The sequence below is a fragment of the Nerophis ophidion genome, linkage group LG22 (genome assembly GCF_033978795.1).
Source record: "Nerophis ophidion isolate RoL-2023_Sa linkage group LG22, RoL_Noph_v1.0, whole genome shotgun sequence".
Classification (NCBI taxonomy): Eukaryota; Metazoa; Chordata; class Actinopteri; order Syngnathiformes; family Syngnathidae; genus Nerophis; species Nerophis ophidion.
Window position 1 is genome coordinate 3,425,280 of NC_084632.1, and position 27,306 is coordinate 3,452,585.

The 27,306-nt window shown below is 41.2% G+C and overlaps 3 protein-coding genes across 3 annotated transcripts in view; 1 reads left to right on the plus strand and 2 right to left on the minus strand.

The window, feature by feature from the left end:
• The window catches only part of dnase2b (deoxyribonuclease II beta), a 31,456-nt gene extending 30,602 nt beyond the window's left edge, over nt 1-854 (minus strand). The window contains exon 1 of the mRNA XM_061883031.1: nt 198-854. The gene's annotated coding sequence lies outside the window, so the exon portion shown is untranslated. The remainder of the gene's footprint in view (nt 1-197) is intronic.
• Nucleotides 1-16,455, plus strand: uox (urate oxidase). The gene is made up of 8 exons (XM_061883032.1): nt 1-153; nt 434-643; nt 7,252-7,368; nt 14,632-14,710; nt 14,897-15,083; nt 15,150-15,273; nt 16,100-16,183; nt 16,266-16,455. The coding sequence occupies exons 1-8, from the start codon at nt 133-135 to the stop codon at nt 16,338-16,340; spliced, it is 897 nt and encodes a 298-aa protein (XP_061739016.1). The 5' UTR covers nt 1-132; the 3' UTR covers nt 16,341-16,455.
• Nucleotides 16,424-27,306, minus strand: part of samd13 (sterile alpha motif domain containing 13) — an 18,312-nt gene continuing 7,429 nt past the window's right edge. The window contains exons 4-5 of the mRNA XM_061883033.1: nt 17,966-18,086; nt 16,424-17,885 (exon numbers count right to left, since the gene is read on the minus strand). Coding sequence (XP_061739017.1) covers nt 17,742-17,885; nt 17,966-18,086 — 265 coding nt within the window. The 3' untranslated portion in view covers nt 16,424-17,741. The remainder of the gene's footprint in view (nt 17,886-17,965; nt 18,087-27,306) is intronic.

Consider the following 27,306-nt stretch of genomic DNA (forward strand, 5'->3'; position numbering starts at 1 on the left):
AGATGGCAGCCAGAGGTGGAGGTGTTCCAGCACTGCTCCAATGGCCCCTGGGCATAGGGAGAACCTCCCTCTCCACCAAACCCCCTCGACCAGTCTTGTCACCTTCTTGCTGAAGAAGCGACTGAACACAAAATGGCAACTGCTCCCGCTCAGGTAAGAATTGACCAGACAACCTTTTCACGAGAAGGACTATTTACCAGCCAGGTGCTTCAAAGTGTCCTCATTCGGCACTTTTCTGTGGCGACACGCCCGACGACTGCAACATGACTTCTCTCTCGCAACAACATGACGCTATGGCTTTGCTAGCCGCTTATATCCACTTTGTGTTCGCCGCAAACAACTTTGGGTCATCTGACCAGATGTGCACCCTGGGCAGGAACACAAGCTAGGAGGATCATGTGCACGCCAAAATATCTGCTCTTCTCTCCCAAAGGCGGAGTTTGTGCGAACTGGCTACGGCAAGAACAGCGTGAAGGTGTTGAGCATCAGGAGGCATGGGGGCCATCATAGCATCGTGGAGGTCAAGGTGGATGTGGAGCTGACACTCAAGTCCCGCAAAGACTATTTAAGTGGAGACAACTCTGACATCATCCCCACGGACACCATCAAGAACACTGTCCATGCGCTGGCCAAGATCAAGGGGGTGGGTCGCACGCTTGCACCACACCGCAAACTACACGTGAGGTCATCAAACTCCCCCATGCTACAGGTCAACTGGTGTCGTTATTCTTCCATGCTTTTATTCTGGCGGTCGGAGCTAACTCATGTCATTCATCACAGAAATGAGTGCATTATAGTACAGTAAATACAAACCCCAAAAGCAGTGAAGTTTAAACGTTGTGTAAATGGTAAATACAAACAGAATACAATGATTTGCAAATCCTTTTCAACTTATATTCAATTAAATAGACTTCAAAGACAAGATACACAATATTGTCAAAATAATTTGGCCACCCTGTCAGAGTTTGTGGGTGACGAACCCCAAGAGGCAGGCATTTTGTAAGAAAACATCCATCCATCTTCTTCCGCTTATCCGAGGTCGGGTCGCGGGGGCAACAGCCTAAGCAGGGAAACCCAGACTTCCCTCTCCCCAGCCACTTCGTCCAGCTCTTCCCGGGGGATCCCGAGGCGTTCCCAGGCCAGCCGGGAGACATAGTCTTCCCAACGTGTCCTGGGTCTTCCCCGTGGCCTCCTACCGGTTGGACGTGCCCTAAACACCTCCCTAGGGAGGCGTTCGGGTGGCATCCTGACCAGATGCCCGAACCACCTCATCTGGCTCCTCTCCATGTGGAGGAGCAGCGGCTTTACTTTGAGTTCCTCCCGGATGGCAGAGCTTCTCACCCTATCTCTAAGGGAGAGACCTGCCACACGGCGGAGGAAACTCATTTGGGCCGCTTGTAACCGTGATCTTATCCTTTCGGTCATGACCCAAAGCTCATGACCATAGGTGAGGATGGGAACGTAGATCGACTGGTAAATTGAGAGCTTTGCCTTCCGGCTCAGCTCCTTCTTCACCACAACGGATCGGTACAACGTCCGCATTACTGAAGACGCCGCACCGATCCGCCTGTCGATCTCACGATCCACTCTTCCCCCACTCGTGAACAAGACTCCTAGGTACTTGAACTCCTCCACTTGGGGCAGGGTCTCCTCCCCAACCCGGAGATGGCATTCCACCCTTTTCCGGGCGAGAACCATGGACTCGGACTTGGAGGTGCTGATTCTCATTCCGGTCGCTTCACACTCGGCTGCGAACCGATCCAGTGATCCATGATTCCATGGCTCACTGGATCCATCATGGATCCATGATCCAGTAAGAAAACATGATTTAATTAAACACTAAAACAAGAACAAACCAAAATGGTACCAACAAAAGGTGCGTACGAGGCAGATAACAAACTTCGCAAAGAACAGAAACACTTACTGTGACACGACGGAACTATGGCATGAGCAGAGTGAACAGAAGTAGACAAAGCTACAAGCGACAAGACAGGTAGTGGTGACATCGACACGACAACAATCCAGCCTCTGACTGGAGGACAAAACAGGTTCAAATAGTGGCTGGCTGATTGACACCAGGTGTGGCCAGGTGCCAATCAGCCACAGCTGAGGGGACACAGCACTCTGGGAGACAAAGAGGACACAGAACCAAAATAAGAGTGCTGACAGGAACTAAAGACAGGAAACAAAGACAAATGCAGAGGAAAAACTAAGACGTAGACCAGACTGTCAGGGACAAGCTTGACACACCCATTCAAATAATAAGAATCAGGTGTCTGTGGGCTATAGAGCGTTTTCATTTCGGGCTCCAGTACTCTGGAATGCCCTCCCGGTAAAAGTTCGAGATGCCACCTCAGTAGAAGCATTTAAGTCTCACCTTAAAACTCATTTGTATACTCTAGCCTTTAAATAGACCTCCTTTTTAGACCAGTTGATCGGCCGTTTCTTTTCTTTTTCTCCTATGTCCCACTCTCCCTTGTGGAGGGGGTCCGGTCCGATCCGGTGGCCATGTACTGCTCGTCTGTGTATCGGCCGGGGACATCTCTGCGCTGCTGATCCGCCTCCACTTGGGATGGTTTCCTGCTGGCTCCGCAGTGAACGGGACTCTCGCTGCTGTGTTGGATCCGCTTTGGACTGGACTCTTGCGACTGTGTTGGATCCATTATGGATTGAACTTTCACAGTATCATGTTAGACCCGCTCGACATCCATTGCTTTCCTCCTCTCTAAGGTTCTCATAGTCATTATTGTCACCGACGTCCCACTGGGTGTGAGTTTTCCTTGCCCTTATGTGGGCCTACCGAGGATGTCGTTGTGGTTTGTGCAGCCCTTTGAGACACTAGTGATTTAGGGTTATATAAGTAAACATTGATTGAGTGTCCTAATCACTTGCCACCGGTGTATAGAATCAAGCACTTAGGCATGGGGACTGTTTCTACAAACATTTGTGAAAAATGGGCCACGCACATTGATTTCCAGCGTGGAACTGTCACAGGATGCCACCTGTGCAGGAAATCCAGTCGTGAAACTTCCTCGCTCCTAAATATTCCAAAGTCAACTGTCGGCTTTATTAAAAGAAAAATGAAGAGTTTGGGAACAACAGCAACTCAGCCACCAAGTGGTAGGCCACGTAAACTGACAGAGGTGGAGGTGGAGGGTTGTTTTTCAGGAGTTGGGCTTGGCTCCTTGGTTCCAGTGAAAGGAACTTGGAATGCTCCAGGATACCAAAACATTTTGAACAACTCCATGTTCCCAACCTTGTGGGAACAGTTTGTAGCAGGGCCCTGCCTCTTCCTCCTCCAACATGACTGTGCACCTAGTGCACAAAGCAAGGTCCATAAAGACATGGATGACAGAGGAACTTGACTGGCCTGCACCTGAACCCGATAGAACACCTTTGGGATGATTTAGAACAGAGACTGAGAGCCAGGCTTTCTTGACCAACATCAGTGTGTGACCTTACCAATGCGCTTTTGGAAGAACGGTCAAAAATTCTTATAAACTCACTACGCAACCTTGTGGACAGCCATCCCTGAAGAGTTGAAGCTGTAATAGCTGCAAAAGGTGGACTGGTATCATATTGAACCCTATGGGTTAGGAATGGAATGGCACTTTAAAGGCCTTCTGAAAGCCACTACTAGCGACCACGCAGTCTGATAGTTTATATATCAATGATGAAATATTAACATCGCAACACATGCCAATACGGCCGCTTTAGTTTACTAAATTGCAATTTTAAATTTCGCGCGGAAGTACCATGCTAAAACGTCGCAGTATGATGACGCGTGCGCGTAACATCACGCATTGTGGAGGATATTTTGGTCCAGCACCGTTCACAGCTATAAGTCGTCTCTTTTCATCGCATAATTCCACAGTATTATGGACATCTGTGTTGCTGAATCTTTTGCAGTGTGTTCAATTAATAATGGAGACATCAAAGAAGAAAGATGTAGGTGGGAAGCGGTGTATTGCGGCCGCCTTTAGCAACACAAACACAGCCAGTGTTTCCTTGTTTACATTCCCGAAAGATGACAGTGAAGCTTTACTATGGAACAGAGCGGTCAAGCGAACATGGTTCCCTACCTCATGTCAACCGGCATGTTTCGGTGAGAAAACGGTGGTAATAATTTGGCTCTTACCGTAATAATAATAATAATAATAATAATGGATTAGATTTATATCGCGCTTTTCCATTGTTATATACTCAAAGCGCTCACAGAGAAGTGTGAACCCATCATTCATTCACACCTGGTGGTGGTAAGCTACATCTGTAGCCACAGCTGCCCTGGGGTAGACTGACGGAAGCGTGGCTGCCAGTTTGCGCCTACGGCCCCTCCGACCACCACCAATCATTCATTCATCATTCATTCACCAGTGTGAGCGGCACCGGGGGCAAAGGGTGAAGTGTCCTGCCCAAGGACACAACGGCAGCGACTTTGATGTCAATAGGTGGGAAGCGAACCTGCAACCCTCAGGTTTCTGGCACGGCCGCTCTACCCACTACACCATGCCGCCCATTGACCGTAGACACGAGCGGAGAGCTTGCGTCGTTTCTCCTGCACCTGTCAAAGAGGCAGCTGCGGACTCTCTTGCCTCCTCCCACCGGCCGCCCCCGACTGTCGGATGCTTCCAACGTGGAGGAAGCATCGGCTGCCTTCGCCTCGTCGAGAAACGTGGCTTCCCTTGGAGACACTGGCAGTCCCCACACTCATGGCCAAACCCCTCCGACGTTCAGGTTGTACAGGTACGACCATATAATCTCACTAAAACACTAGTAACACAATAAGCAGACAAAGGATTTTCCAGAATTATCCTAGTAAATTTGTCTAATAACATCTGAATCGCTCTGCCGTCTAGTTTTTTTTCTAGTCCTTCACTCTCACTTTCCTCATCCACTAATCTTTCATCCTGACTCAAATTAATGGGGAAATCGTCGCTTTCTCGGTCCGAATCGCTCTAGCTGCTGGTGGCCATGACTGTAAACAATGTTCAAATGTGAGGAGCTCCACAACCCGTGACGTCACGCGCACATCGTCTGCTACTTCCGGTACAGGCAAGGCTTTTTTTTAGCAACCAAAAGTTGTGAACTTTATCGTCGATGTTCTCTACTAAATCCTTTCAGCAAAAATATGGCAATAACGCGAAATGATCAAGTATGACACATAGAATGGACCTGCTATCCCCGTTTAAATAAGAACATCTCATTTCAGTAGGCCTTTAAGTTCATATGTGAGTCAAGGCAGGTGGCCAAATACTTTTGGCAATATAGTGTGTTTAATGTTCACACTGAGAAACTTCATTCTTTTTTTGCAAATTATAGCTCATTTGGAATTTGATGCCCGCAACATGTTTCAAAAAAGCTGGCACAAGTGGCAAAAATGAGTGAGAAATTTGAGGAATCCTCATCAAACACTTATTTGGAACATCCCACAGGTGAACAGGCTAATTGGGGACAGGTGGGTGCCATGATTGAGTATAAAAGCAGCTTCCATGAAATGCGCAGTCATTTATTAACAAGGATGGGGCGAGGGTCACCACTTTGTCAACAAATGCCTGAGCAAATTGTTTAAGAACAACATTTCCCAACCAGCTAATGCAAGGACTTTAGGGATTTCACCATCTATGCTTCGTAAAATCATCAAAATGTTCAGAGAATCTGGAGAAATTTGGGGAAGTGTTTGTCGGTCAGAGTGAGGAACTTGTGGCAGATATTGCTTGAGACGTTTTTACTGAATGGGGAGTTGTACCAGATGTACCATTCAGCAAAAACATCTCAACCAACATCGGCCACAAGTTCCTCACTCTGATCGACAAACACTTCCCCAAGGGCAACACCCTAAGAAAAATATTTAACAAGAACAACATTAAATTGAGCTACAGCTGTATGAATAACATACAACAAATCATTTCAAACCACAACAAAGCAATTGCAAAAGGACTGCCCACCCCCAGACTAATCGACTCTGAAACCAATAAGGAATGTAACTGTCGCAAGAAACCTGATTGCCCTCTCAACGGGGGGTGCTTACAAACATCAGTCGTTTACCAAACAAAGGTAACACGCAAGGACATTAGCACATCCGACACGTACGTAGGATTAACCGAAGGAGCGTTTAAAACAAGATGGAATAATCACAAGGCCTCCTTTAGAAACCAGACCTTGCGGAATTCTACAGAACTCACCAAGCACATTTGGAACCTCAAAGACAATAATGTTGACTATTCAATAACATGGCAAATTCTTGCATCCAGCACACCTTACAACAGTGGTAATAAAAGATGCAACCTTTGTTTAAAAGAGAAACTGTTTATTATATATCATCCAGACCTGTCATCCCTCAACAAGCGCAGTGAAATCATTTCAACATGCCGCCACAGACGGAAACACCTCCTAGGTAACACATGAGCCAATCACCACGCCCCTACACCTGCCTGCACCCACCCACTCTGTGCCCTATATAAACCATTGGATGTGAATGCTTCCATTAAAATCTCCTGATGATTGAGGGAACCCCTCATGAAACAGTTCTGTAGAGATGAAGTAGTCTTGGGATTTTTCCCACACCTACATATTGCGCTCTACCACGGTATCGAGCACTATTCTCTGGATAATCCAAGCAAGACATATATATATATATATCTATATGTATATCTATATATATATATGTGTGTGTGTATGTGTGTGTAGATATACAAATATACATATATGTGTATATATTATATATGTATATTTATATACACACATATATATACATATATATGTATATATACATATATATACACATATATATAATACATATATGTGTGTGTATATATATGTATGTATATATATATATATATATACATATATATGTGTGTATACATATATAATATATATATATGTGTGTGTGTGCATATATATATATATATATAATATACATATGTGTGTATACATTTAATATATATATATATATATATGTGTATATATATATATACACACGCTATTTCATACCTACAAGCCGGTTTTGCATGTTTCCCTGATTTTATAAGAAAAGCAGCAGTCAATCATGACAAACACTTCATCAACTTTTATACCTGACCCTGGAAGCCATTTAGTCAAATTCAGTTCAAATATTATTTTGTAATGTCAATCAAGTATGTATTGTTTACTTTGGTGGCAAAAATAACAATCAAGTGGGAAACATGTAATGTTTACTGTGGTGGCAATAATAACAATCAAGTAGCATCAGTACTGTCCTTGTTTTGTGTTCAGATAAAAAGCATTGAGCAGTTCAGTTTGGATCTTTGTCACCACTTCCTGACCGCCTTCACCCATGTGCTGAGGACCAAGGTCTACATGGAGGAAGTTCCCTGGAGAAGACTTGAGAAGGTACACACCTCAATCCCTCAATCACCTTTCAAGTGCACCAAGTCAATGGAACGGATGTGAATTTGAAGCAGATGACAACTTGTCAACTTAACTTGTGTGATTCATCACCATAATATTGCGTTAATTATGGACACACTTCCATTTGTCACCCAATAGGGGCGGCATAGCTCGGTTGGTAGAGTGGCCGTGCCAGCAACTTGAGGGTTGCAGGTTCGATTCCCGCTTGTGCCATCCTAGTTACTGCCGTTGTGTCCTTGGGCAAGACACTTTACCCACCTGCTCCCAGTGCCACCCACACTGCTTTAAATGTAACTTAGATATTGGGTGTCACCTTGTAAAGCGCTTTGAGTCACTTGAGAAAAGCGCTATATAAATATAATTCACTTCACTTCACCAATTTATTCTCAGCATATAAGCTATTTTACCTTTACCTGGGGGTTGGTAACTCTTTACCACGCCTGTGATTAATCAGCACAAATCCAAATGTCCAAAATGTGATTAATCTGATTTAACAAGTTAATCATTAGACAGCCCAATAACATCAACACGTTCCAGAGTGAGCCACAACATCTAAAGTCAATTTTCTCACGGCTCGAAAGTTCTTGAAATACAACTTCTCCACCTCCGATATGATACCGATATTCCAGCCTTGAGTATTGGTTGATATGGATATTGATAAATCCCAAAATCAGCATGAGTCCTACACACTTGAATGATTGTGTAGTACAGAATGTTAGAACACTTTGTCAAACAGAACAATGGCAGCTCTGAAAAACACTAACCTATTTATTATTGTCTGGAATAAATTTATGCCGTCTTTAAGTTGAATTGGAGCAATCATTGTTTTTTAGGGACACCTAGTCACAATATGTCATGATGCAGTAAGTTGAATGATGCAGACACGTTTGTTACTGGATACTTTTTAATACGCTTATGCCTTGGAGACTTTCTATGCAAATATAATTATTTGATACTTTTTTATATAAACAAATGTCACCTTTTATTGTTCAATCATTATTACATATGTGTAGCTCGTGTGCTATTGTGTGCTTAGCTGTTGTGTAGCAAAGTAGTGTCCCTCAAGGGTCTGTCTTGGGCCCCTTATTATTCAATATTTATATAAATAATCTTGGTCAATATATTCCGAACTCAACTTTCCATTTTCTACGCTGATGATACTGTCGTATACACCCACTCCTGCTGAGGACTTTAAATATCTACATCGTGCATTTGACGGACTACAAGAACAACTTTGCTATCTTCAACTGGTTTTAAATGCAGAGAAAACAAAGTGTATGTTCTTTACCACATCAAAAACTGTAAGTGTGTGAGAACATTTTAACAAGAAATGGGCAACAAATTGTGTTATTATCTTCTTTTAAATATCTAGCATTTTTAATTGATGACCACTTGAGTTTTAAGGAGCACATTCAGTATGTTGTTAAAAAAAAACCAGAAACTTTTTACTGGGATTTTATTATACAAACCCCGTTTCCATATGAGTTGGGAAATTGTGTTAGATGTAAATATAAACGGAATACAATGATTTGCAAATCCTTTTCAACCCATATTCAATTGAATATGGGTTGAACTTGCATCCTATGGAGGGTCTCAATGGTGGTCTTCTGGACATTTGCCAAATTCTTCCCCCTATTGATCCTAACTGAGACACTTGAACCAAAGTTAAGCAATTGAATGACAACCTGTGTAGATGAGTGTAGTGTGACACCCAGTTTAAAACATTCATGCCCTGTCACATTTGGCCTGATTTCTTCACAGTATTGTGAGTTTTTGAAATCCTGTTTTTTTTTTTCTTCAAATGATGTACAAACCTCATTTCCATATGAGTTGGGAAATTGTGTTAGATGTAAATATAAACAGAATACAATGATTTGCAAATCCTTTTCAACCCATATTTAGTTGAATATGCTACAAAGACAACATATTTGATGTTCAAACTCATAAACTTTATTTATTTATTTTTTTAAAAATAAAAAATTACTTAGAATTTCATGGCTGCAACACGTGCCCAAGTAGTTGGGAAAGGGCATGTTCACCACTGTGTTACATCACCTTTTCTTTTAACAACACTCAATAAACGTTTGGGAACTGAGGAAACTAATTGTTGACGCTTTGAAAGTGGAATTCTTTCCCATTCTTGTTTTATGTAGAGCTTCAGTCCTTCAACAGTCCGGGGTCTCCGCTGTCGTATTGTACTTTTCATAATGTGCCACACATATTTGATGGGAGACATGTCTGGACTGCAGGCGGGCCAGGAAAGTACCCTCTTTTTTTACGAAGCCATACTGTTGTAACACTTGTCTTGCTGAAATAAGCAGGGGCGTCCATGATAACGTTGCTTGGATAACAACATATGTTGCTCCAAAACCTGTATGGACCATTCAGCATTAATGGTGCCTTCACAGATGTGTAAGTTACCCATGCCTTGGCACTAATAAACCCGTATACCATCACGGATGCTGGCTTTTGAACTTTGCGCCTATAACAATCCAAATGGTTATTTTCCTCTTTGTTCCGGAGGACACCACGTCCTCTGTTTCCAAACATAATTTGAAATGTATACTTGTCAGACCACAGAACACCTTTCCACTTTGCATGAGTCCATCTTATGTGAGCTCGGGCCCAGCCAAACAGGCAGCGTTTCAGGATATTGTTGATAAATGGGTTTTGCTTCGCATAGTGGAGTTTTAATTTACACTTACAGATGTAGCGACCAACTTTAGTTACTGACAGTGGTTTTATGAAGTGTTCCTGAGCCCATGTGGTGATATCCTGTACACACTGATGTCAGTTTTTGATGCAGTACCGCCTGAGGGATCAAAAGTCTGTAATATCATTGCTTACTTGCAGTGATTTCTCCAGATTCTCTGAACTTTTTGATGATTTTACGGACCGTAGATGGTAAAATCCCTAAATTCCTTGCAACAGCTGGTTGAGAAATGTTGTTCTAAAACTGTTCGACAATTTGCTTACAAAGTGGTGACCCTCACCCCATCCTTGTTTGTGAATGACTGAGCATTTCATGGAAGCTGCTTTTATACCCAATCATGGCACCCACCTGTTCCCAATTAGCCTGCACACCTGTGGGATGTTCCAAATAAGTGTTTGATGCGCATTCCTCAACTTTATCAGTATTTATTGCCACCTTTTCCAACTTTTTTGTCACATGTTGCTGGCATCAAATTCTAAAGTTAATGATTTGCGACAACCAAAAAATGATCAGTTTGAACATCGAATATGTTGTCTTTGTAGCATATTCAACTGAATATGGCTTGAAAATGATTTGCAAATCATTGTATTCTGTTTATATTTACATCTAACACAATTTCCCAACTCATATGGAAACAGGGTTTGTAGAATCAAGTCCTGCTTTTCTTTTACTGTGAAACAGAAATTGGTTGAAACAACCTATTTACCGGTTATTGACTATGGAGATGTGTTGTACATGAATGCAACTGCTGCTTGTCTCCACAAATTCCACACCATTGCGTGTTATACTCAATGGTTAACCGGACATCTTTATGTACTCAACGCCGCAATCATTGGTATGTGTTCAACTACAAAACCGTTCTGGGTATCACTCCATCTAATCTATCTTGTCTCTAAACAAAGAAACAAGGAAGTCACAATCTTCCTTCATTGAATGTTCTGCAATTTGTCGTCCCCAAAGTAAGAACTGAACTGGGCAAAAAAGCATTTAGGTTTTCAGCAGCGAAGGCTTGGAATAACTTACAATGGAATCTTCAACTTCAAACCCTTGTTACATTAAATGAGTTTAAAGCTTCTGTGAAAGGATTGCAGTCTACCTTGTCTGTATGCACATGTGTTATGTGAGCAAGTTTTAATGTTGTAAATTGTATGTTTTATGTGTTGTTTACTGTTTTTAATGCCCTCTTGGCCAGGTCTCCCTTAGAAAAGAGATCTTTGTTCTCAATGGGATTTTACCTGGTTAAATGAAGGCTAAATAAATGAATAAAAATAGAAAATATAGTGTAAAACTGTATATATATATATATATATATATATATATATATATATATATATATATAAATAAAAGATTCTTATATTTGGGTTAATGCAGTAATATGAGGTAAACAATAAAAAACTGCTTGAATAATTGGATATTTTGTAAGTCCTTCAACAAGACGATGTGTTGAGGGTGGATAGATTCAGGAGTAGTAAGAGGAATGGAGGTGGAGCACGCAAATTATACAAAGTAGATAATTCTTTACAAGAGAGAGAGACAGGATATTGTCAATATTGAGACCACTGCCACATCCTTAGCAGAAGATCCTTTATCCTTCATGCATTTCAGCAGTTTGGAGCGGACATAACATGTGTTTGGGACTTTTACCACCTCTAATTCAACTTCACTTTTACTTCCCTTTTCCTTGACGCACTACCATCAGGAAACATGATTGAAAACACAAAAGCCAACTGAAAAGAAGAAAAGTGACATGCTGAGCGAACCGACTACAAATTCTTCTGTGGCATAGAAATAATTGCACAAACCAGCAGTACACGAGGTGCTATTACTCTACATTCCATGATGCTACATGCCATTACGCTACATTCCATGATGCTACATGCCATTACGCTACATTCCATGATGCTACATGCCAATATGCTACATTCCATGATGCTACATGCCAATATGCTACATTCCATGATGCTACATGCCATTACGCTACATTCCATGATGCTACATGCCAATATGCTACATTCCATGATGCTACATGCCATTACGCTACATTCCATGATGCTACATGCCAATACGCTACATTCCATGATGCTACATGCCATTACGCTACATTCCATGATGCTACATGCCAATATGCTACATTCCATGATGCTACATGCCATTACGCTACATTCCATGATGCTACATGACATTACGCTACATTCCATGATGCTACATGCCAATACGCTACATTCCATTACGCTACAATCCATGATGCTACATGCCATTACGCTACATTCCATGATGCTACATGCAATGATGCTACAGGCGGACACAAAATATAGTGACATGAGATGCTGTGATACGAGGCGTCATGACACGAGACACTGTCATATGAGACACAAGACACTGCTTCACGAGAGGATGTTACACAAGATAGCGTAACAATGGGATGGCGTGACACCAGACGCTGATACGCGAGATGGCGTAACAATGAGATGGCAGGACACAAGACGCCGTCATATGTGACACGAGACGCTGTTACACAAGACGCTGCTGCACGAGATTGCGTAACAATGAGATGCCATGACACAAGACACCATCATATGAGACACGAGACGCTGTTACACCAGACGCTGTTACACGAGATGGCGTGACAATGAGACAGCGTGAAATGAGACGCTGTCATATGTGACACAAGACGCTGTTACGCGAAATGGCGTAACAATGAGATGGCGTGACACGAGACACCGTCATATGAGACACGAGCCGCTGTTACACGAAATGGTGCAACAATGAGATGGCGTGACACAAGCCGCTGTTACACGAAATTGTGTAACAATTAGATGGCTTGACACGAGCCGCTGTTACGCGAAATGGTGTAACAATGAGATGGCGTGACACGAGACACGAGCCGCTGTTACACGAAATGGTGTAACAATTAGATGGCGTGACACGAGATGCTGTCATATGTGACACAAGACACTGTTACGCGAGATGGCGTAACAATGAGATAGCGTGACACGAGACACCGTCATATGTGACACGCAACGCTGTTACACCAGATGGCGTAACAATGAACAGGCGTGACACGAGACGCTGTTACGCGAGATGGCCTAACGATGAGATGGCATGACACGAGACACAGTCATGAGACACGAGCCGCTGTTACACGAAAATGGTGTAACAATGAGATGGCATGACACGAGACGCCGTCATATGAGATACAAGACGCTGTTACACGAGACGCTGTTCCACGAGACGCTGTTACATGAGACGCTGTTGCATGAGATGGCATATCAATGAGATGGTGTGACAAGAGATGCCGCCATATGAAACACGAGACGCTGTTACGCGAGATGGCGTAACACAAGACGCCGTCATATGCGACAAAAGACCCTGTTACACGAGACGCTGTTACACGAGACGCTGTTACATGAGATGGCGTGACACGAGACGCCATCATATGCGACACCAGACGCTGTTACATGAGATGGCGTAACAATGAAATGGCGTGACACGAGACGCCTTCATATGCGACACAAGACGCTGTTATACGAGACGCTCATACACGAGACGCTGTTACATGAGATGGCGTGACACGAGACGCCGTCATATGCGACACAAGACGCTGTTACACGAAAAGCTGTTACATGAGATGGAGTGACACGAGGCGCCTTCATATGCGACATAAGACGCTGCTACATGAGATGGCGTAACGATAAGATGGCGTGACACAAGACCGTCATATGAGACACGAGCCGCTGTTACACGAAATGGTGTAACAATGAGATGGCGTGACATGAGCTGCTGTTACACAAAATGGTGTAACAATGAGATGGCGTGACACGAGACACGAGCCGCTGTTACACGAAATGGTGTAACAATTAGATGGTGTGACACGAGATGCTGTTACGCGAGATGGCATAACAATGAGTTAGCGTGACACGAGACACCGTCATATGTGACACCAGACGCTGTTACATGAGATGGCGTAACAATGAACATGCGTGACACGAGACGCTGTTACGCGAGATGGCGTAACAATAAGATGGCATGACAAGAGACGCCGTCATATGAGATACAAGACGCTGTTACACGACACGCTGTTACATGAGATGGCGTAACAATGAGATGGCGTGATACGAGACGCCATCAAATGCGACACCAGACGCTGTTACATGAGATGGCGTAACAATGAGATGGCGTGACACGAGACGCCGTCATATGCGACACAAGATGCTGTTACGCGAGACGCTGTTACATGAGATGGTGTGACATGAGACGCCGTCATATGCGTCACGAGACGCTGTTACATGAGATGGCGTGACACGAGGCACCGTTATATGCGACATAAGACGCTGTTACATGAGATGGCATGACATGAAACGCTGTCATATGACACCAGACGCTGTTACATGACATGGCGGAACAATTAGATGGCGCGACACGTGAAGCCGTCATATGAGACACCAGAGGCCGTTACACGAAATAGTGTAACAATGAGATGCCGTCATATGTGACACAAAATGTCTTTCCATTGTATTGTCTCCTTCTGTCAGAACGGGGTCCAACATGCCCACGCCTTCATTTACAGTCCAGAAACTTTTCGCTTCTGCGACGTGGAACAACATCTTAACGGTACGTACCACATGTTTTTATTTTCATAAATAGAAACAAAAATATCTAAAAGAAATACAAAAATAATCCCACCACAAAACATACCACATCCTGTTTTTTTAGATGGAAGAAAATTTTTGAAAATAATGCAAAAAACAGTGCTTCCTGTGGTAGCTCATTATTCATACCTGGCTGGACCTTTCTCAGGTGTGCCGGTGGTTCACAGTGGTGTCAAGGACCTGAAGTTGTTGAAAACCACTCAGTCCGGTTTTGTGGGTTTTTTCCGTGACCGCTTTACCACCCTGCAAGACGCCAAGGACAGGTGTTTCTGTAGCAGCGTGCGTGCCAGGTGGCTCTACAAGAACACCCAGGGTGTAGACTTTGACGCGGCATGGCAAGTCACGCACACACATTGCTGTGACAATCAGTCTCCGTGACCATCTTCAATCTGTCCTGACAGGAAATGCATCAAAGACTCCATTATCGAGAAGTTCGCAGGCCCTTATGACCGTGGAGAGTTCTCACCCTCTGTGCAGAAGACCCTCTATGATACTCAACTTCTGGTCCTGGACAGGGTTCCTGAGGTAGGTCCATACTTCACAGCCAAAATATATCGACCCAGTTCAATATGTGAAGCCCTATAAAAGAACTGTAGTTAATACGCCACATTATTAACATTTCCAAGACGAATATGTAACACAAGGGAATAATCCAAAATGTTACATCAAATGAAAACAAATTCACGACCCCCTGTTCAAGACCTCTGATGTACTGCAGGACATGTTTAAAGGGGAACCACACTTTTTTTAAATACAATTTTAAGAAAAATCATGCACAATCATCATATATATATATATATATATATGCATTACAAATTTTAAATAAATGCCTTCAAATGTCCGCTTACAATGGAGCCTATGGTAGTCGCTCTATTCTGTGCTCAAAGCCCTTAAAAATCATCATCTCCATAAAACTTTACAACAGATGGAAGCATGTTCACAGCTGCATTGATACTGGACTTGATGAAACAAAGTGGACCAAAACCAGCAGCTGACATGGCTCCCCAAACCATTGCTGACTGAGGGAACTACCGTTGTCTAGAGTTCAGGAGTGGCTTGACCATGGGAATACGGCTATTGAAGCTGTATCTGTTGAAAAGCTCTATGGAGATGAGGATTTCATTTTCCAGCATGATCTGGCACCTGTCCAATTTGTACAATTTGTGCTGATTTTTTTTTCAATCAAAATGAGGAAGTCAGGATGTATATTACTCCAATGAGCAGGTGTTGTAGTGTACGATACTGATAAAGCATGTTCCACTGTTGGAGAAATTGATTATTCTGATTGAAAAAGAGCAGTGATCATCCTTACCTTGGTAGAAAGTCAGGGTCCTTCTGGTGTGTTCCCCAGGTGGAGGAGATAGAGATCATCATGCCCAACCAGCATTACTTCACCATCGACATGAGCAAATTGGGCCTGGAGAACAAAGACGAGGCAAGTTCTGCGACGCTGCTGTAAACCACGTGGAAAACGTGTGAGAAATTGCTGACCTGACATGTTTTACCTGTGACGGCAGGTGCTTCTTGCCCTGGACAACCCGTCAGGAAACATCACAGGGACAGTGCGCAGGACACCACAAGCCAAACTCTGAGGCACAAATACAGGAAAAAGTCCATGAAAAGGCGCAAATATTTGAAGTCTTTGTATCTCCTTAGCGAGCACCAATAAACTGGCGTTGTTCTTTGGTGAGAAAGGAGCACCGTTTATTGCGAGTCGTTGATTGAAATATTCCAAGTCCAGTGTTGCACACAGTTCACACACAGGCTCATTTGTGGCTTCATTTCAGAAGCTTTTTTTGCCTTTAAGTTGATTTTTTCACATAAATAATGCAGACTATTTCATTGAAAAAGATATGAGTATAATTTTAGGTTGAAAAGTTTCAATTTGTTAAAATACTGTGTTTAAGATTCAGTGCAAATCGATTCAGTGTAAAATTAAAAATTAAAAATCCTTGCAGAACCGTTTCTTGCTTCAAAACTCACTTCACTGTCTAATTGTGAGACAGGGTCGATTGCATCAGCCTTCATCTACCGGCAGGAAACCTCGGCTTTGGAAGCAACAAATATTTCTGCACGGAGATTTTATACACCAAATGTATTTGCACTCAATTTTCACACACACATTGTGCTCACAAATTATAAGTCAATGAAATTGTCAGCATAATTTGAAGCATAAAAATTCAGTTTGCAAAATTCAAACGGTATATAAATTCGGTGCTCAAAAATGCTGTCATAACAAAGACAAACATTAAGCCCATTCACACTATTAGTTGTTTTTGCCAGCATGTTGAAGCACCACAGGTAGAGACATCATAGTTACACACATCTTTACATTTCCATGGGAATTCCTCTTCAAGATCAAAGAGACTCACTATTTTATAGTGCATTGTGTCCTCATAACCAACAGGTATGGTGTTTGCCACCATACATCAATTATATATATCTTCTTATGTCTATACCCCTTTTAAAACCACAAACACTCACACTTCTGATTCCTAACACGTTTTTTGTCTTAAATAAAAGGTGAAGAATAAAAATAAAATAAAAATACTGAAATCAGCAGAAGTAAGAACAGCTGAAAAGTATTCCCAGCAGCCATGGGACATTGAAACAACGTTGATTATACGTACTTGTCCTTTAAAACTGATTTTAAAACAACGTTGCAAAAAAGCTGTATGCTGATGTCCAATGTTGGATCCACATTGTTGGTTAGGAAATGACTAAAATTCAATGTCAAATAAAGGTCACAACCTGACATTGATTAAAAGCATGTTGTTTCAACGTTAGGTTTGAGTTGCTCAAGGTCAGAACCTAATTCAACAAGTTCTCAACGTTGTTTTAAGGTTTAGTGCCTGCTGGGGGACCATCTGAGTGTGTTTGGTGTCCAGGCCTTTATAAGGTATTCCAAGTGATGGTGTTTAAGGTGCCGTAGAAGTCTTTGTCAACTGCTTCTGGAATTGTCGATTGTCACTGAGGTGTGGGGCGGCCAGCTGCTAACAGGCGTTGCTCTTCAGGTGCTGGGTTTGCAGCGGCTTCACGTGATACTCGTAGATCTTCAGCGCCGGGCCCAACTTTATGGACAGGCCCGTCAGGACGTCATTACGCGTCATCAGGAGGAGCGACTTGCCATCGATTTCCTGTCAGGCGGAGGTAGATTTCATTGCTATTGACACCCAAGACACAAAAGGGAGATGGGGTTGGGGGCGGGGAGTCCAACCTGATCTTGGAACGCCGTGGCTTGCTCCTCGAAGCCTGTCGCTTTAAAGTAATTGACCACGTCAGCAACCGCCCAGTTGGCTGGGTCTGGAAGCTGACCGTTCTCCACTGGGCTGTGAACACTGGACACAATGTTGGCGATTACAGTGAGATGGGTGTTCATGTCATCATTATGTACAGCACTGTGGAAACCTTGTAGTTTGCAGCACCACTTTCAGTATAGCTGGTGGTCAGTCAGAGGACTTCTGAACGCAAGTAAACCAAGCGGTGGGCCACCAAACCAAGGGTGTGAACTATCTGAGTACACAAGTGGCCTAGGTCTTACCACTAACAGCAGACAGCAGATACAAATGCAAAATACACAATGGTGTCCATCATCATACTTTATCCCAAAAAATAATAATATTTAGAGTGATCTCAAGGATTATCTGTCGGTCGCGTTCCCAGACATGTAGAATGATCCGGCTCTCCAGACATCATTCTACACCACAAAACAGATGAAACTTGGAAAAGCATGGAGGTTTACAACTTCTTTGTGTGTGTCTGGGTCAAGGACATTGGTATCAGGACTCTCCTGGATAAATATGTATCGCTTTTGTAAGGTCATGACTGCTGACTACATTAACTATGGATGTCAGCATTGTATATGTGCTGAAATATATATTTATGATTGTTTATCAAAATATAACTATAGATGTCAAACTTTGTATATGTGCTTAAAGATTCATTTATGATTGTTTATCAAAATATAACTATAGATGTCGACAATGTGTATTTGCTGAAATATTTATTTATGATTGTTTATCAAAATATAACTATCGATGTCAAACTTTGTATATGTGCTTAAAGATTCATTTATGATTGTTTATCAAAATATAACTAGATGTCAACAATGTGTATTTGCTGAAATGTTTATTTATGATTGTTTATCAAAATATAACTATAGATGTCAACATTGTTTCTGTGCTGAAAGATTCAGTTATGATTGTTTATCAAAATATAACTATAGATGTCAACAATGTGTATTTGCTGAAATATATATTTATGATTGTTTATCAAAATACAACTATCGATGTCAAACTTTGTATATGTGCTTAAAGATTCATTTATGATTGTTTATCAAAATATAACTAGATGTCAACAATGTGTATTTGCTGAAATGTTTATTTATGATTGTTTATCAAAATATAACTATAGATGTCAACATTGTTTCTGTGCTGAAAGATTCAGTTATGATTGTTTATCAAAATATAACTATAGATGTCAACAATGTGTATTTGCTGAAATATATATTTAATATTGTTTATCAAAATATAACTAGATGTCAGCAATGGGTATTTGCTGAAAGATTAAGTTTTGATTGTTTATCAAAATATAACTATAGATGTCAACATTGTGTCTGTGCTGAAAGATTAATTTATGATTGTTTATCAAAATATAACTATAAATGTCAACATTGTGTATTTGCTGAAATATATATTTATGATTGTTTATCAAAATATAACTAGATGTCAGCAATGGGTATTTGCTGAAAGATTAATTTTTGATTGTTTATCAAAATATAACTATAGATGTCAACATTGTGTCTGTGCTGAAAGATTAATTTATGATTGTTTATAAAATATAACTATAAATGTCAACAATGTGTATGTGCTGAAATATTTATTTATGATTCTTTATCAAAATATAACTATAGATGTCAACATTGTGTCTGTGCTGAAAAATTAATTTATGATTGTTTATCAAAATTTAACTAGATGTCAACAATGTGTATTTGCTGAAATATTTATTTATGATTGTTTATCAAAATATAATTATAGATGTAAACATTGTGTCTGTGCTGAAAGATTCATTTATGATTGTTTATCAAAATATAACTAAATGTCAACAATGTGTATTTGCTGAAATATATATTTAATATTGTTTATCAAAATATAACTATCGATGTCAAACTTTGTATATGTGCTTAAAGATTCAATTATGATTGTTTATCAAAATATAACTAGATGTCAACAATGTGTATTTGCCAAAATATTTATTTATGATTGTTTATCAAAATATAACTATAGATGTCCACATTGTGTCTGTGCTGAAAGATTAATTTTTGATTGTTTATCAAAATATAACTATAGATGTCAACATTGTGTATGTACTGAAAGATACATTTATGATTGTTTATCAAAACATAACTATAGATGTCAACATTGTGTCTGTGCTGAAATATTCATTCAGGATTGTTTATCAAACTATAACTATATGTGTCAACATTGTGTATGTGTTGAAAGATTATTTTATGATTGCTGCCTTTGGTATAAACTTATTTCTTTTAGATTTTGCTCACATTTTTTCATTTTTATTTAGACTCGCCGAGTTGGTGCTTTACGAAACACTCATAAGAAAATGTGTTTTGAGATATCCGAAACAAAATAAAATACAAATCATGTCAAGATAATGCTTCTATGGAAAATGCTAACCGTTAAAGGTACTGTATATCAAACAAACCTGTGAGGACTGGTGGGCATTGTGATGCCGGGTTCGATTCCCTCGAGGATGCGTTGACGTGAACACAACAAAAGGTAGGATCTTAAAATATTTAAACAAAAAGAGAGCTCTGAACAGAAATGCTGGAGCTAATAAAAAGGCAAACCAAAAACGCTCGTATGAAAACTAGGAAATACAAACAGAAAACTAAACTTGGCATGAAAGCACAAACGAGAAAACAAATCATCAGTATGAAAACTGGAATAATCAAGTGGCATAGCGTGAGAGCTAGCGAGAATAAACGTAGAAAAAGTAGCAGTCGTCACTTGTTGCATGAGAGCAATTTATGAACCCAGGAAAAAATGAACAAAGAGGCTGTCTTAAATAGGAGGGTGATTAGACAAAACAGGTGTGTGTGGACCGGGATTGGCAGGTGGACTGATGAGTTACCATGGTGACAGGCTAAACAGGAAATAAACAGTCACTTGACAAAGAGTGATACCAGAAAGGAAAAATAACTAATATGTCTAGATACGAGCAGCGGATCGCAACAGTATTCCCCCCAACAAAAGACAGATACCAGATGTCTCAAAAAGAAGAGAAAAACAAAAAACTTGAACCCCCTCCCCAAACACAAAAAGTCCACAAACGAAGGGAGGGCGGAGGGCGGCCACGGTGGAGGGTCGCCAAGTCGCGTGTCCCCGAATCCACCGAGGACAAGTCATGTGGCGGCGTCGGGTCGAACGCCGCTGCCGAAAAAGTCTTGGCGGGCGACCTCGAAAAATCCACATCAGTGGCCGCCTAGCAGGATGACGCTTCAGCACCATAGTCATAGCAGGCTTGGACGTAGCAGACAAGGGTGCGGGTGCTGCAGCCGAAGAAGGCCCGAGTGCAGCAGGCGAAGAAAGCGTCCTCGGCGGCGTGAAAACCGGAGCCGTCATCGTTGGAGGCGTGGAAGCCGCAGTCGTCATCGTTGGAGGCGTGGAAGCCGCAGTCGTCATGGGAACAGGCGTAGAAGTAGGCATAATCGTCTTGGGAACAGACGTAGTGGTCGCCATCGTGGAGGCAGGCGTAGTCGTCGCCAACGTGGAGGCTGGAGGCACAGTCGTTGTCACTGCATTCGCAGGTGTGGGTGCTGCAGCCGAAGAAGGCGGCGTCGTGAAGGCAGGCTTAGTCATCGCCGTCGTGGCTGATGGTGTGGGCTCCAGCCCCGTTGCCGACGCAGGTGTTGGAATGGGATCCAGCTTTGGAGCTGGTGCTGGAGCGGACTCCAGTAATAGAGCTGGTGCTGGAGTGGGCTCCAGCCTAGGAGCAGGTGCTGGTGTGAGAACCAGGTGAAAGTCTGAAACCGGTGTGAGAACCAGTTTAGAGTCCATCTCTGGTGCGAGAACCAGGCTAGGGACAGAACTACATGGACTAGGACAGCGACTAAGACATGGATGGAACAAAGGTGGAGGATGACGCGTTGAAGTTTGTGGCTTAGCAGGTTGCAACTGTGCTACCTCTGTAGCACAGTTGCCAACCTGAGCCTCCCCTTTAAACAGCGGATGCCAGACGCATTCCTTAACGTGTGAAGAGGTCTTTAAGGGTGGGCGGCGGGAGGTTAGGAGGAGGGCAGATTCCTCCCCACTAGAATTACCCTTAGAAAAAGGAGAAAAACCCAAAGATTTGGGCTGGGCTTGAGGACATAGTGACTGAGATGAAAAAGTAGGTGAAAATGGAGAACTAAACTTGCCTCTGGAAAAAACGTCCTTATGTAAATCTTTATCAATATTGTCCAGAAAATTAAAGTCAATATCTTTAGAAAAAGGCTGCGAATTATATTCCCCAAAAAAATGTTCGGTGACGTCACCGGAAGGCGTTGCCGACATGACGTCACCGCTGCCGTCTGTGAAAGAGACATGGCGGTCGAAAAAAAGTTTGGACATGAAACTAAAGGGATTACCAGGCTTGTGAGGAGTATCCTGGATGGGTTGAAGCTTGCTGTGTTCGCTGAAAGAGAGTCGTGGAGTGAAAGCGTCACTGCAGCTGGCAGCGCGAGCGGACTCGGAAGGCACATCACCGTAATGACGAATCTCCGCCTCCCGTGCTCGGAGCTTTTTCCACGTGCCTATATCAAAGGCTTTCTCTTTCCAGCTGTCAATCGCGAAGGAATCTCTTGCTGGGTTCATACTGTGAGGACTGGTGGGCATTGTGATGCCGGGTTCGATTCCCTCGAGGATGCGTTGACGTGAACACAACAAAAGGTAGGATCTTAAAATATTTAAACAAAAAGAGAGCTCTGAACAGAAATGCTGGAGCTAATAAAAAGGCAAACCAAAAACGCTCGTATGAAAACTAGGAAATACAAACAGAAAACTAAACTTGGCATGAAAGCACAAACGAGAAAACAAATCATCAGTATGAAAACTGGAATAATCAAGTGGCATAGCGTGAGAGCTAGCGAGAATAAACGTAGAAAAAGTAGCAGTCGTCACTTGTTGCATGAGAGCAATTTATGAACCCAGGAAAAAATGAACAAAGAGGCTGTCTTAAATAGGAGGGTGATTAGACAAAACAGGTGTGTGTGGACCGGGATTGGCAGGTGGACTGATGAGTTACCATGGTGACAGGCTAAACAGGAAATAAACAGTCACTTGACGAAGAGTGATACCAGAAAGGAAAAATAACTAATATGTCTAGATACGAGCAGCGGATCGCAACAAAACCTTTAACAAAGTGATCACTGCAAACTTGTGTTATTGGACTCTGCCTTCTTGGACTGACGTATGAGCTACTTTTCTTGTCTTCTCTCGTGAAATCTTGCACTCTTCCACTTGTTTTGATTACCTATCGTGGAACTCTGAAGAAACGTTTACCCTTTTTCTCGATTTGAACGGTTCAAACAACACAAGCATAGGGCATAGAACACTTTGACAACAGACGCTCGCGAGCCCACCACTTGGAGCCTGGCATACGTCAGGTGAACACAACCTATTGTAGACCTCTGCCTCTTGCATGCGTTTTGTCCATCATTTGTTAGTTGATTAATATACTGGTTGATTGTTCCATTCATGCCCAAATGTATGGCGGTTCATTCTTGTCTTTATTACGAAAGCTTTTTTTTGGACACCAGATTTATGTAACTAAAATTTTGGGTTTGGATTTCATGAAATTATTATTTTTTTTACATCAGATTATGCTGACAATTTCATTGAATAAGAATTTGTTAGCAACATGTTTTATATTTCATTTTTTTCACAATAGTTTCAAATATTATCAAGGCTGAAATATATATATTTATAAATAAACACAAATGAAATAAACTGCAAAAAAGGGACCTATTCATTGAGTTTGAACGGATGTGTACAGTCGTGGTCAGAAGTTTACATTCACTTGAAAAAAACCTAATGTCATGGCTGTCTTGAGTTTCCAATAATTTCTACAAGTCTTATATTTTTGTGATGTAGTGATTGGAGCACATACTTGTTGCTCACATATAACATTCATGAAGTTTGCTTCTTTTATGAATTTATGATGGCTCTACTGAAAATGTGACCAAATCTGCTGGGTCAAAAGTATATTTACAGCAATGTTAATATTTGCTTACATGTCCTTTGGCAAATTCACTGCAATAACGCACAAGCTTCTGCTTGAATTTTTGACCAATCCTCTTCACAAAATTGGTGCACTTGTTTCTTCAGCATTGTCCACAAGTCAGGACTTTGGGAAGGCCATTCTAAAACCTTCATTCTGGCCTGATTTAGCCATTCCTTTACCACTTTTCACGTGTTTGGGGTCATTGTCTTGTTGGAACACCCGACTACGCCCTAGACCCAACCCCCAGGCTGATGATTTTAGGTTGTCCTGAAGAATTTGGAGGTAATTCTCCATTTCCATTGTCCCACTTACTCTTTGTAAAGCACCAGTTCCGTTGGCAGCAAAACAGGCCTAGAGCATAATATTACCACCACCATGCTTGACGGTAGGAATAGTGTTCCTTGGAATAAGAGCCTCACCTTTTCTCCTCCAAACATATTGCTGGGTATTGTGGACAAACAGCTCAACTTTTGTTTCATCTGACCATAGAACTTTCCTCCAGAAGGTCTTATGTCCATGTGATGTCAGACCAAATATTAACATTGCTGTATGTATACTTTTGACCCAGCACATATGTTCACATTTTCAGTAGAGCCATAATAAATTCATAAAAGAACCAAACTTCATGAATGTTTTTTGTGACCAACAAGTATGTGTTCCAATCACTATCACAAAAAATAATAGTAGAAATGATTGGAAACTCAAGACAGCCATGACATTAAGTTTTTTAAAAGTTTATGTAAACTTTTGACCATGACTGTATATAGCCTATTATTTGCGCACTATTGACAGGTGATGTACTGAAAACAGCACTGCTAAACCTGGATGTAAACAAAACGCATGCCATTATCTGTAGCGTTGTCAGCATGTCTGTGATATGAACGTAACCAGATATACAGCCATCTACAAAATATTAAGAAGACAAAGTCCAACTATAGCAACAGTGCCAAGCAAGTGTGACGTCATGCTTATTGTAGCTTGCCTCTTTACCTCAGTGAAATCAAGGCACAGAAGTTAAGTCTCTAAACATGACAATATTTTATAATAACACCAAAAGAAGATTATATTTGTTCCTAGTATTTCTATAATTAAAAAAGTAGTAAAAAGTCTCCATAATGACACTTCTCAAAGTTCTATGCGCAACAAGCAAAAATTGAACATATGGCAAAAGGATATACAAATATATCTCAATACTAATCAATAATAACAGGTTTGTTTATAAATGTATGTGTACACTTTTTTTGCCTTTTTATCCAATCCAATGGATTTAATTTATACAGCAAATTTTAAACAACAAAATAAGTTTCACAAAGTGCTGCACAGAAGTTAAAAGATATTTAGATGCAGGATAAAACAGAGTTAATTGCAAATAACAATAGTATAGCAGATTAGGCAAATTATTCGATGACGTCACACCCTTACCACGCCACTGACCACGCCCCCACTGCCACATGTATCTTGTGGAAACCCAGTATACCTAACATGCAACAGAAGTCTTCTTTTGATATCATTTGGATCAATATGGCTTATAGTTTATGAAGACCTCAGAAAATGTGGGGTCTTCAAACACTAAGCAAAATTCCAATAAATACAGACTGAAAACAACTGATCATTTAAATAGCTATGCCCAATCCTAATTCTACTCATTATTACTTCATGTTTCCTTACAGTCCATCTCCATTTTAGAACCCGGATCTGGTTCTGAACAGAAAATAACTGCCTTCCTTTTTTATAATTTTCCCAAATTATTTGCCACTGCTGACCAGCCTTCTGTCCAATTATACTTTTGCCTTCCTACTTAAATAGTGTAATGTTTACATCAATCTCATCTTTCTTGGTTGCTGTTTTTTCGAGCCTATCTGTGCTTAAATTTCCCAGTATTCCCACAAGAGCAGGTACCCATACAAATACAACTTCTCTTCCTTTGCTCATCATTCTGGAGTAGATAAATATAATTTCATACAATATTCCCTGTTGACACTAAGCAATTCCTGACTCAATAGTCATAAGAGTTAAAACAGAATCACTCCATATTAAAGTCTTCCTATATTCACTTTCTACAGCCTATTGTAATTCCATCAATATGGCAAACATTTCAGACTGCAAACACACTAATATCTGATGGTCTCTTGCAACACCTAAACTGGTGATCCGGTACCGATATTGCTGACCGGGTTTTATTCTCTGGGTCCTTGGATCCATCCGTAAATATTTGAGTCCAGTTATTACATTTGGTTTCAACCAGGTTATAAAACTCACCAACCATATCTGCATTCCTCTTTCTTTGTTTAACTGACAGTAATTCAAGGTCCACTATTGGTTTTCCAAATTGCCATAGAGGATGAGTTGGCCAGACTACAGTCTTTACCCAACACACCCCTACTATCGGATTTCCTTTCCAGCCAAAACAGTTTATTTCACCACTTTTCCTCTCCCAGTATGCCTGGGTCACAACTTCTCCCGGGTGAGACTCTCCATTTCCTCTCAAATGAATCCAATAATGAGCTAAAAGTTGATCTCTTCTCACTTCTAAAGGCATTTCTCCTGCTTCTGCTTTACAAGTAGAACCCAAGCATATTCTTAAAGCCTGACATTGAATAACATCCAGTTTTAAGATGCTAGATTTAGCAGCAGATCTGTAGACTATACATCCATAGTCAATTTGGGGTTGTATCAAAGCTATATAAATACATTTAAATGACTTAAAATCCACACCCCACCTTGTGCCTATAAGGCAGGGGTAGGAAACCTGTGGCTCTAGAGCCAGATGTGGCTCTTTTGATGACTGCATCTGGCTCTCAGATAAATCTTAACTGACATTGCTTAACACGATAAGTAATGAATGATTCGGCTGGTAATCACAAGGTTAAAAATAACGTTCAAAATGAAAAACATTCGAATGCGTTTTATTCCATCAATCCTAGAAGTTGCATTAATGGTAAGAAGTATTTTATTTATTATTTGTTAGCTTCAGAATAACAATGTTAATAAAAAGAATAAGAGACTTATTATGCTCTAAAAATGTTGGTCTAACTTTAAAATGCACACATTTAGTTGTATTCATTGTTAAAAAATATTGGTAACACTTTAGTATGGGGAACATATTCTAAGTAACAAAGACTTAATTAAGAGTTATTTGGACACTAGGGGACCATATAAGGGTTTGGGTTACTAATAGGCAATAATTCTGAGGTTATTGAGGGAAAACTCTTAGTTAATGGCTTACTGCTTGTAAAATAAGGCCATGCAGAAAAAGGTATTAATAAGTACTTAAAAATGACT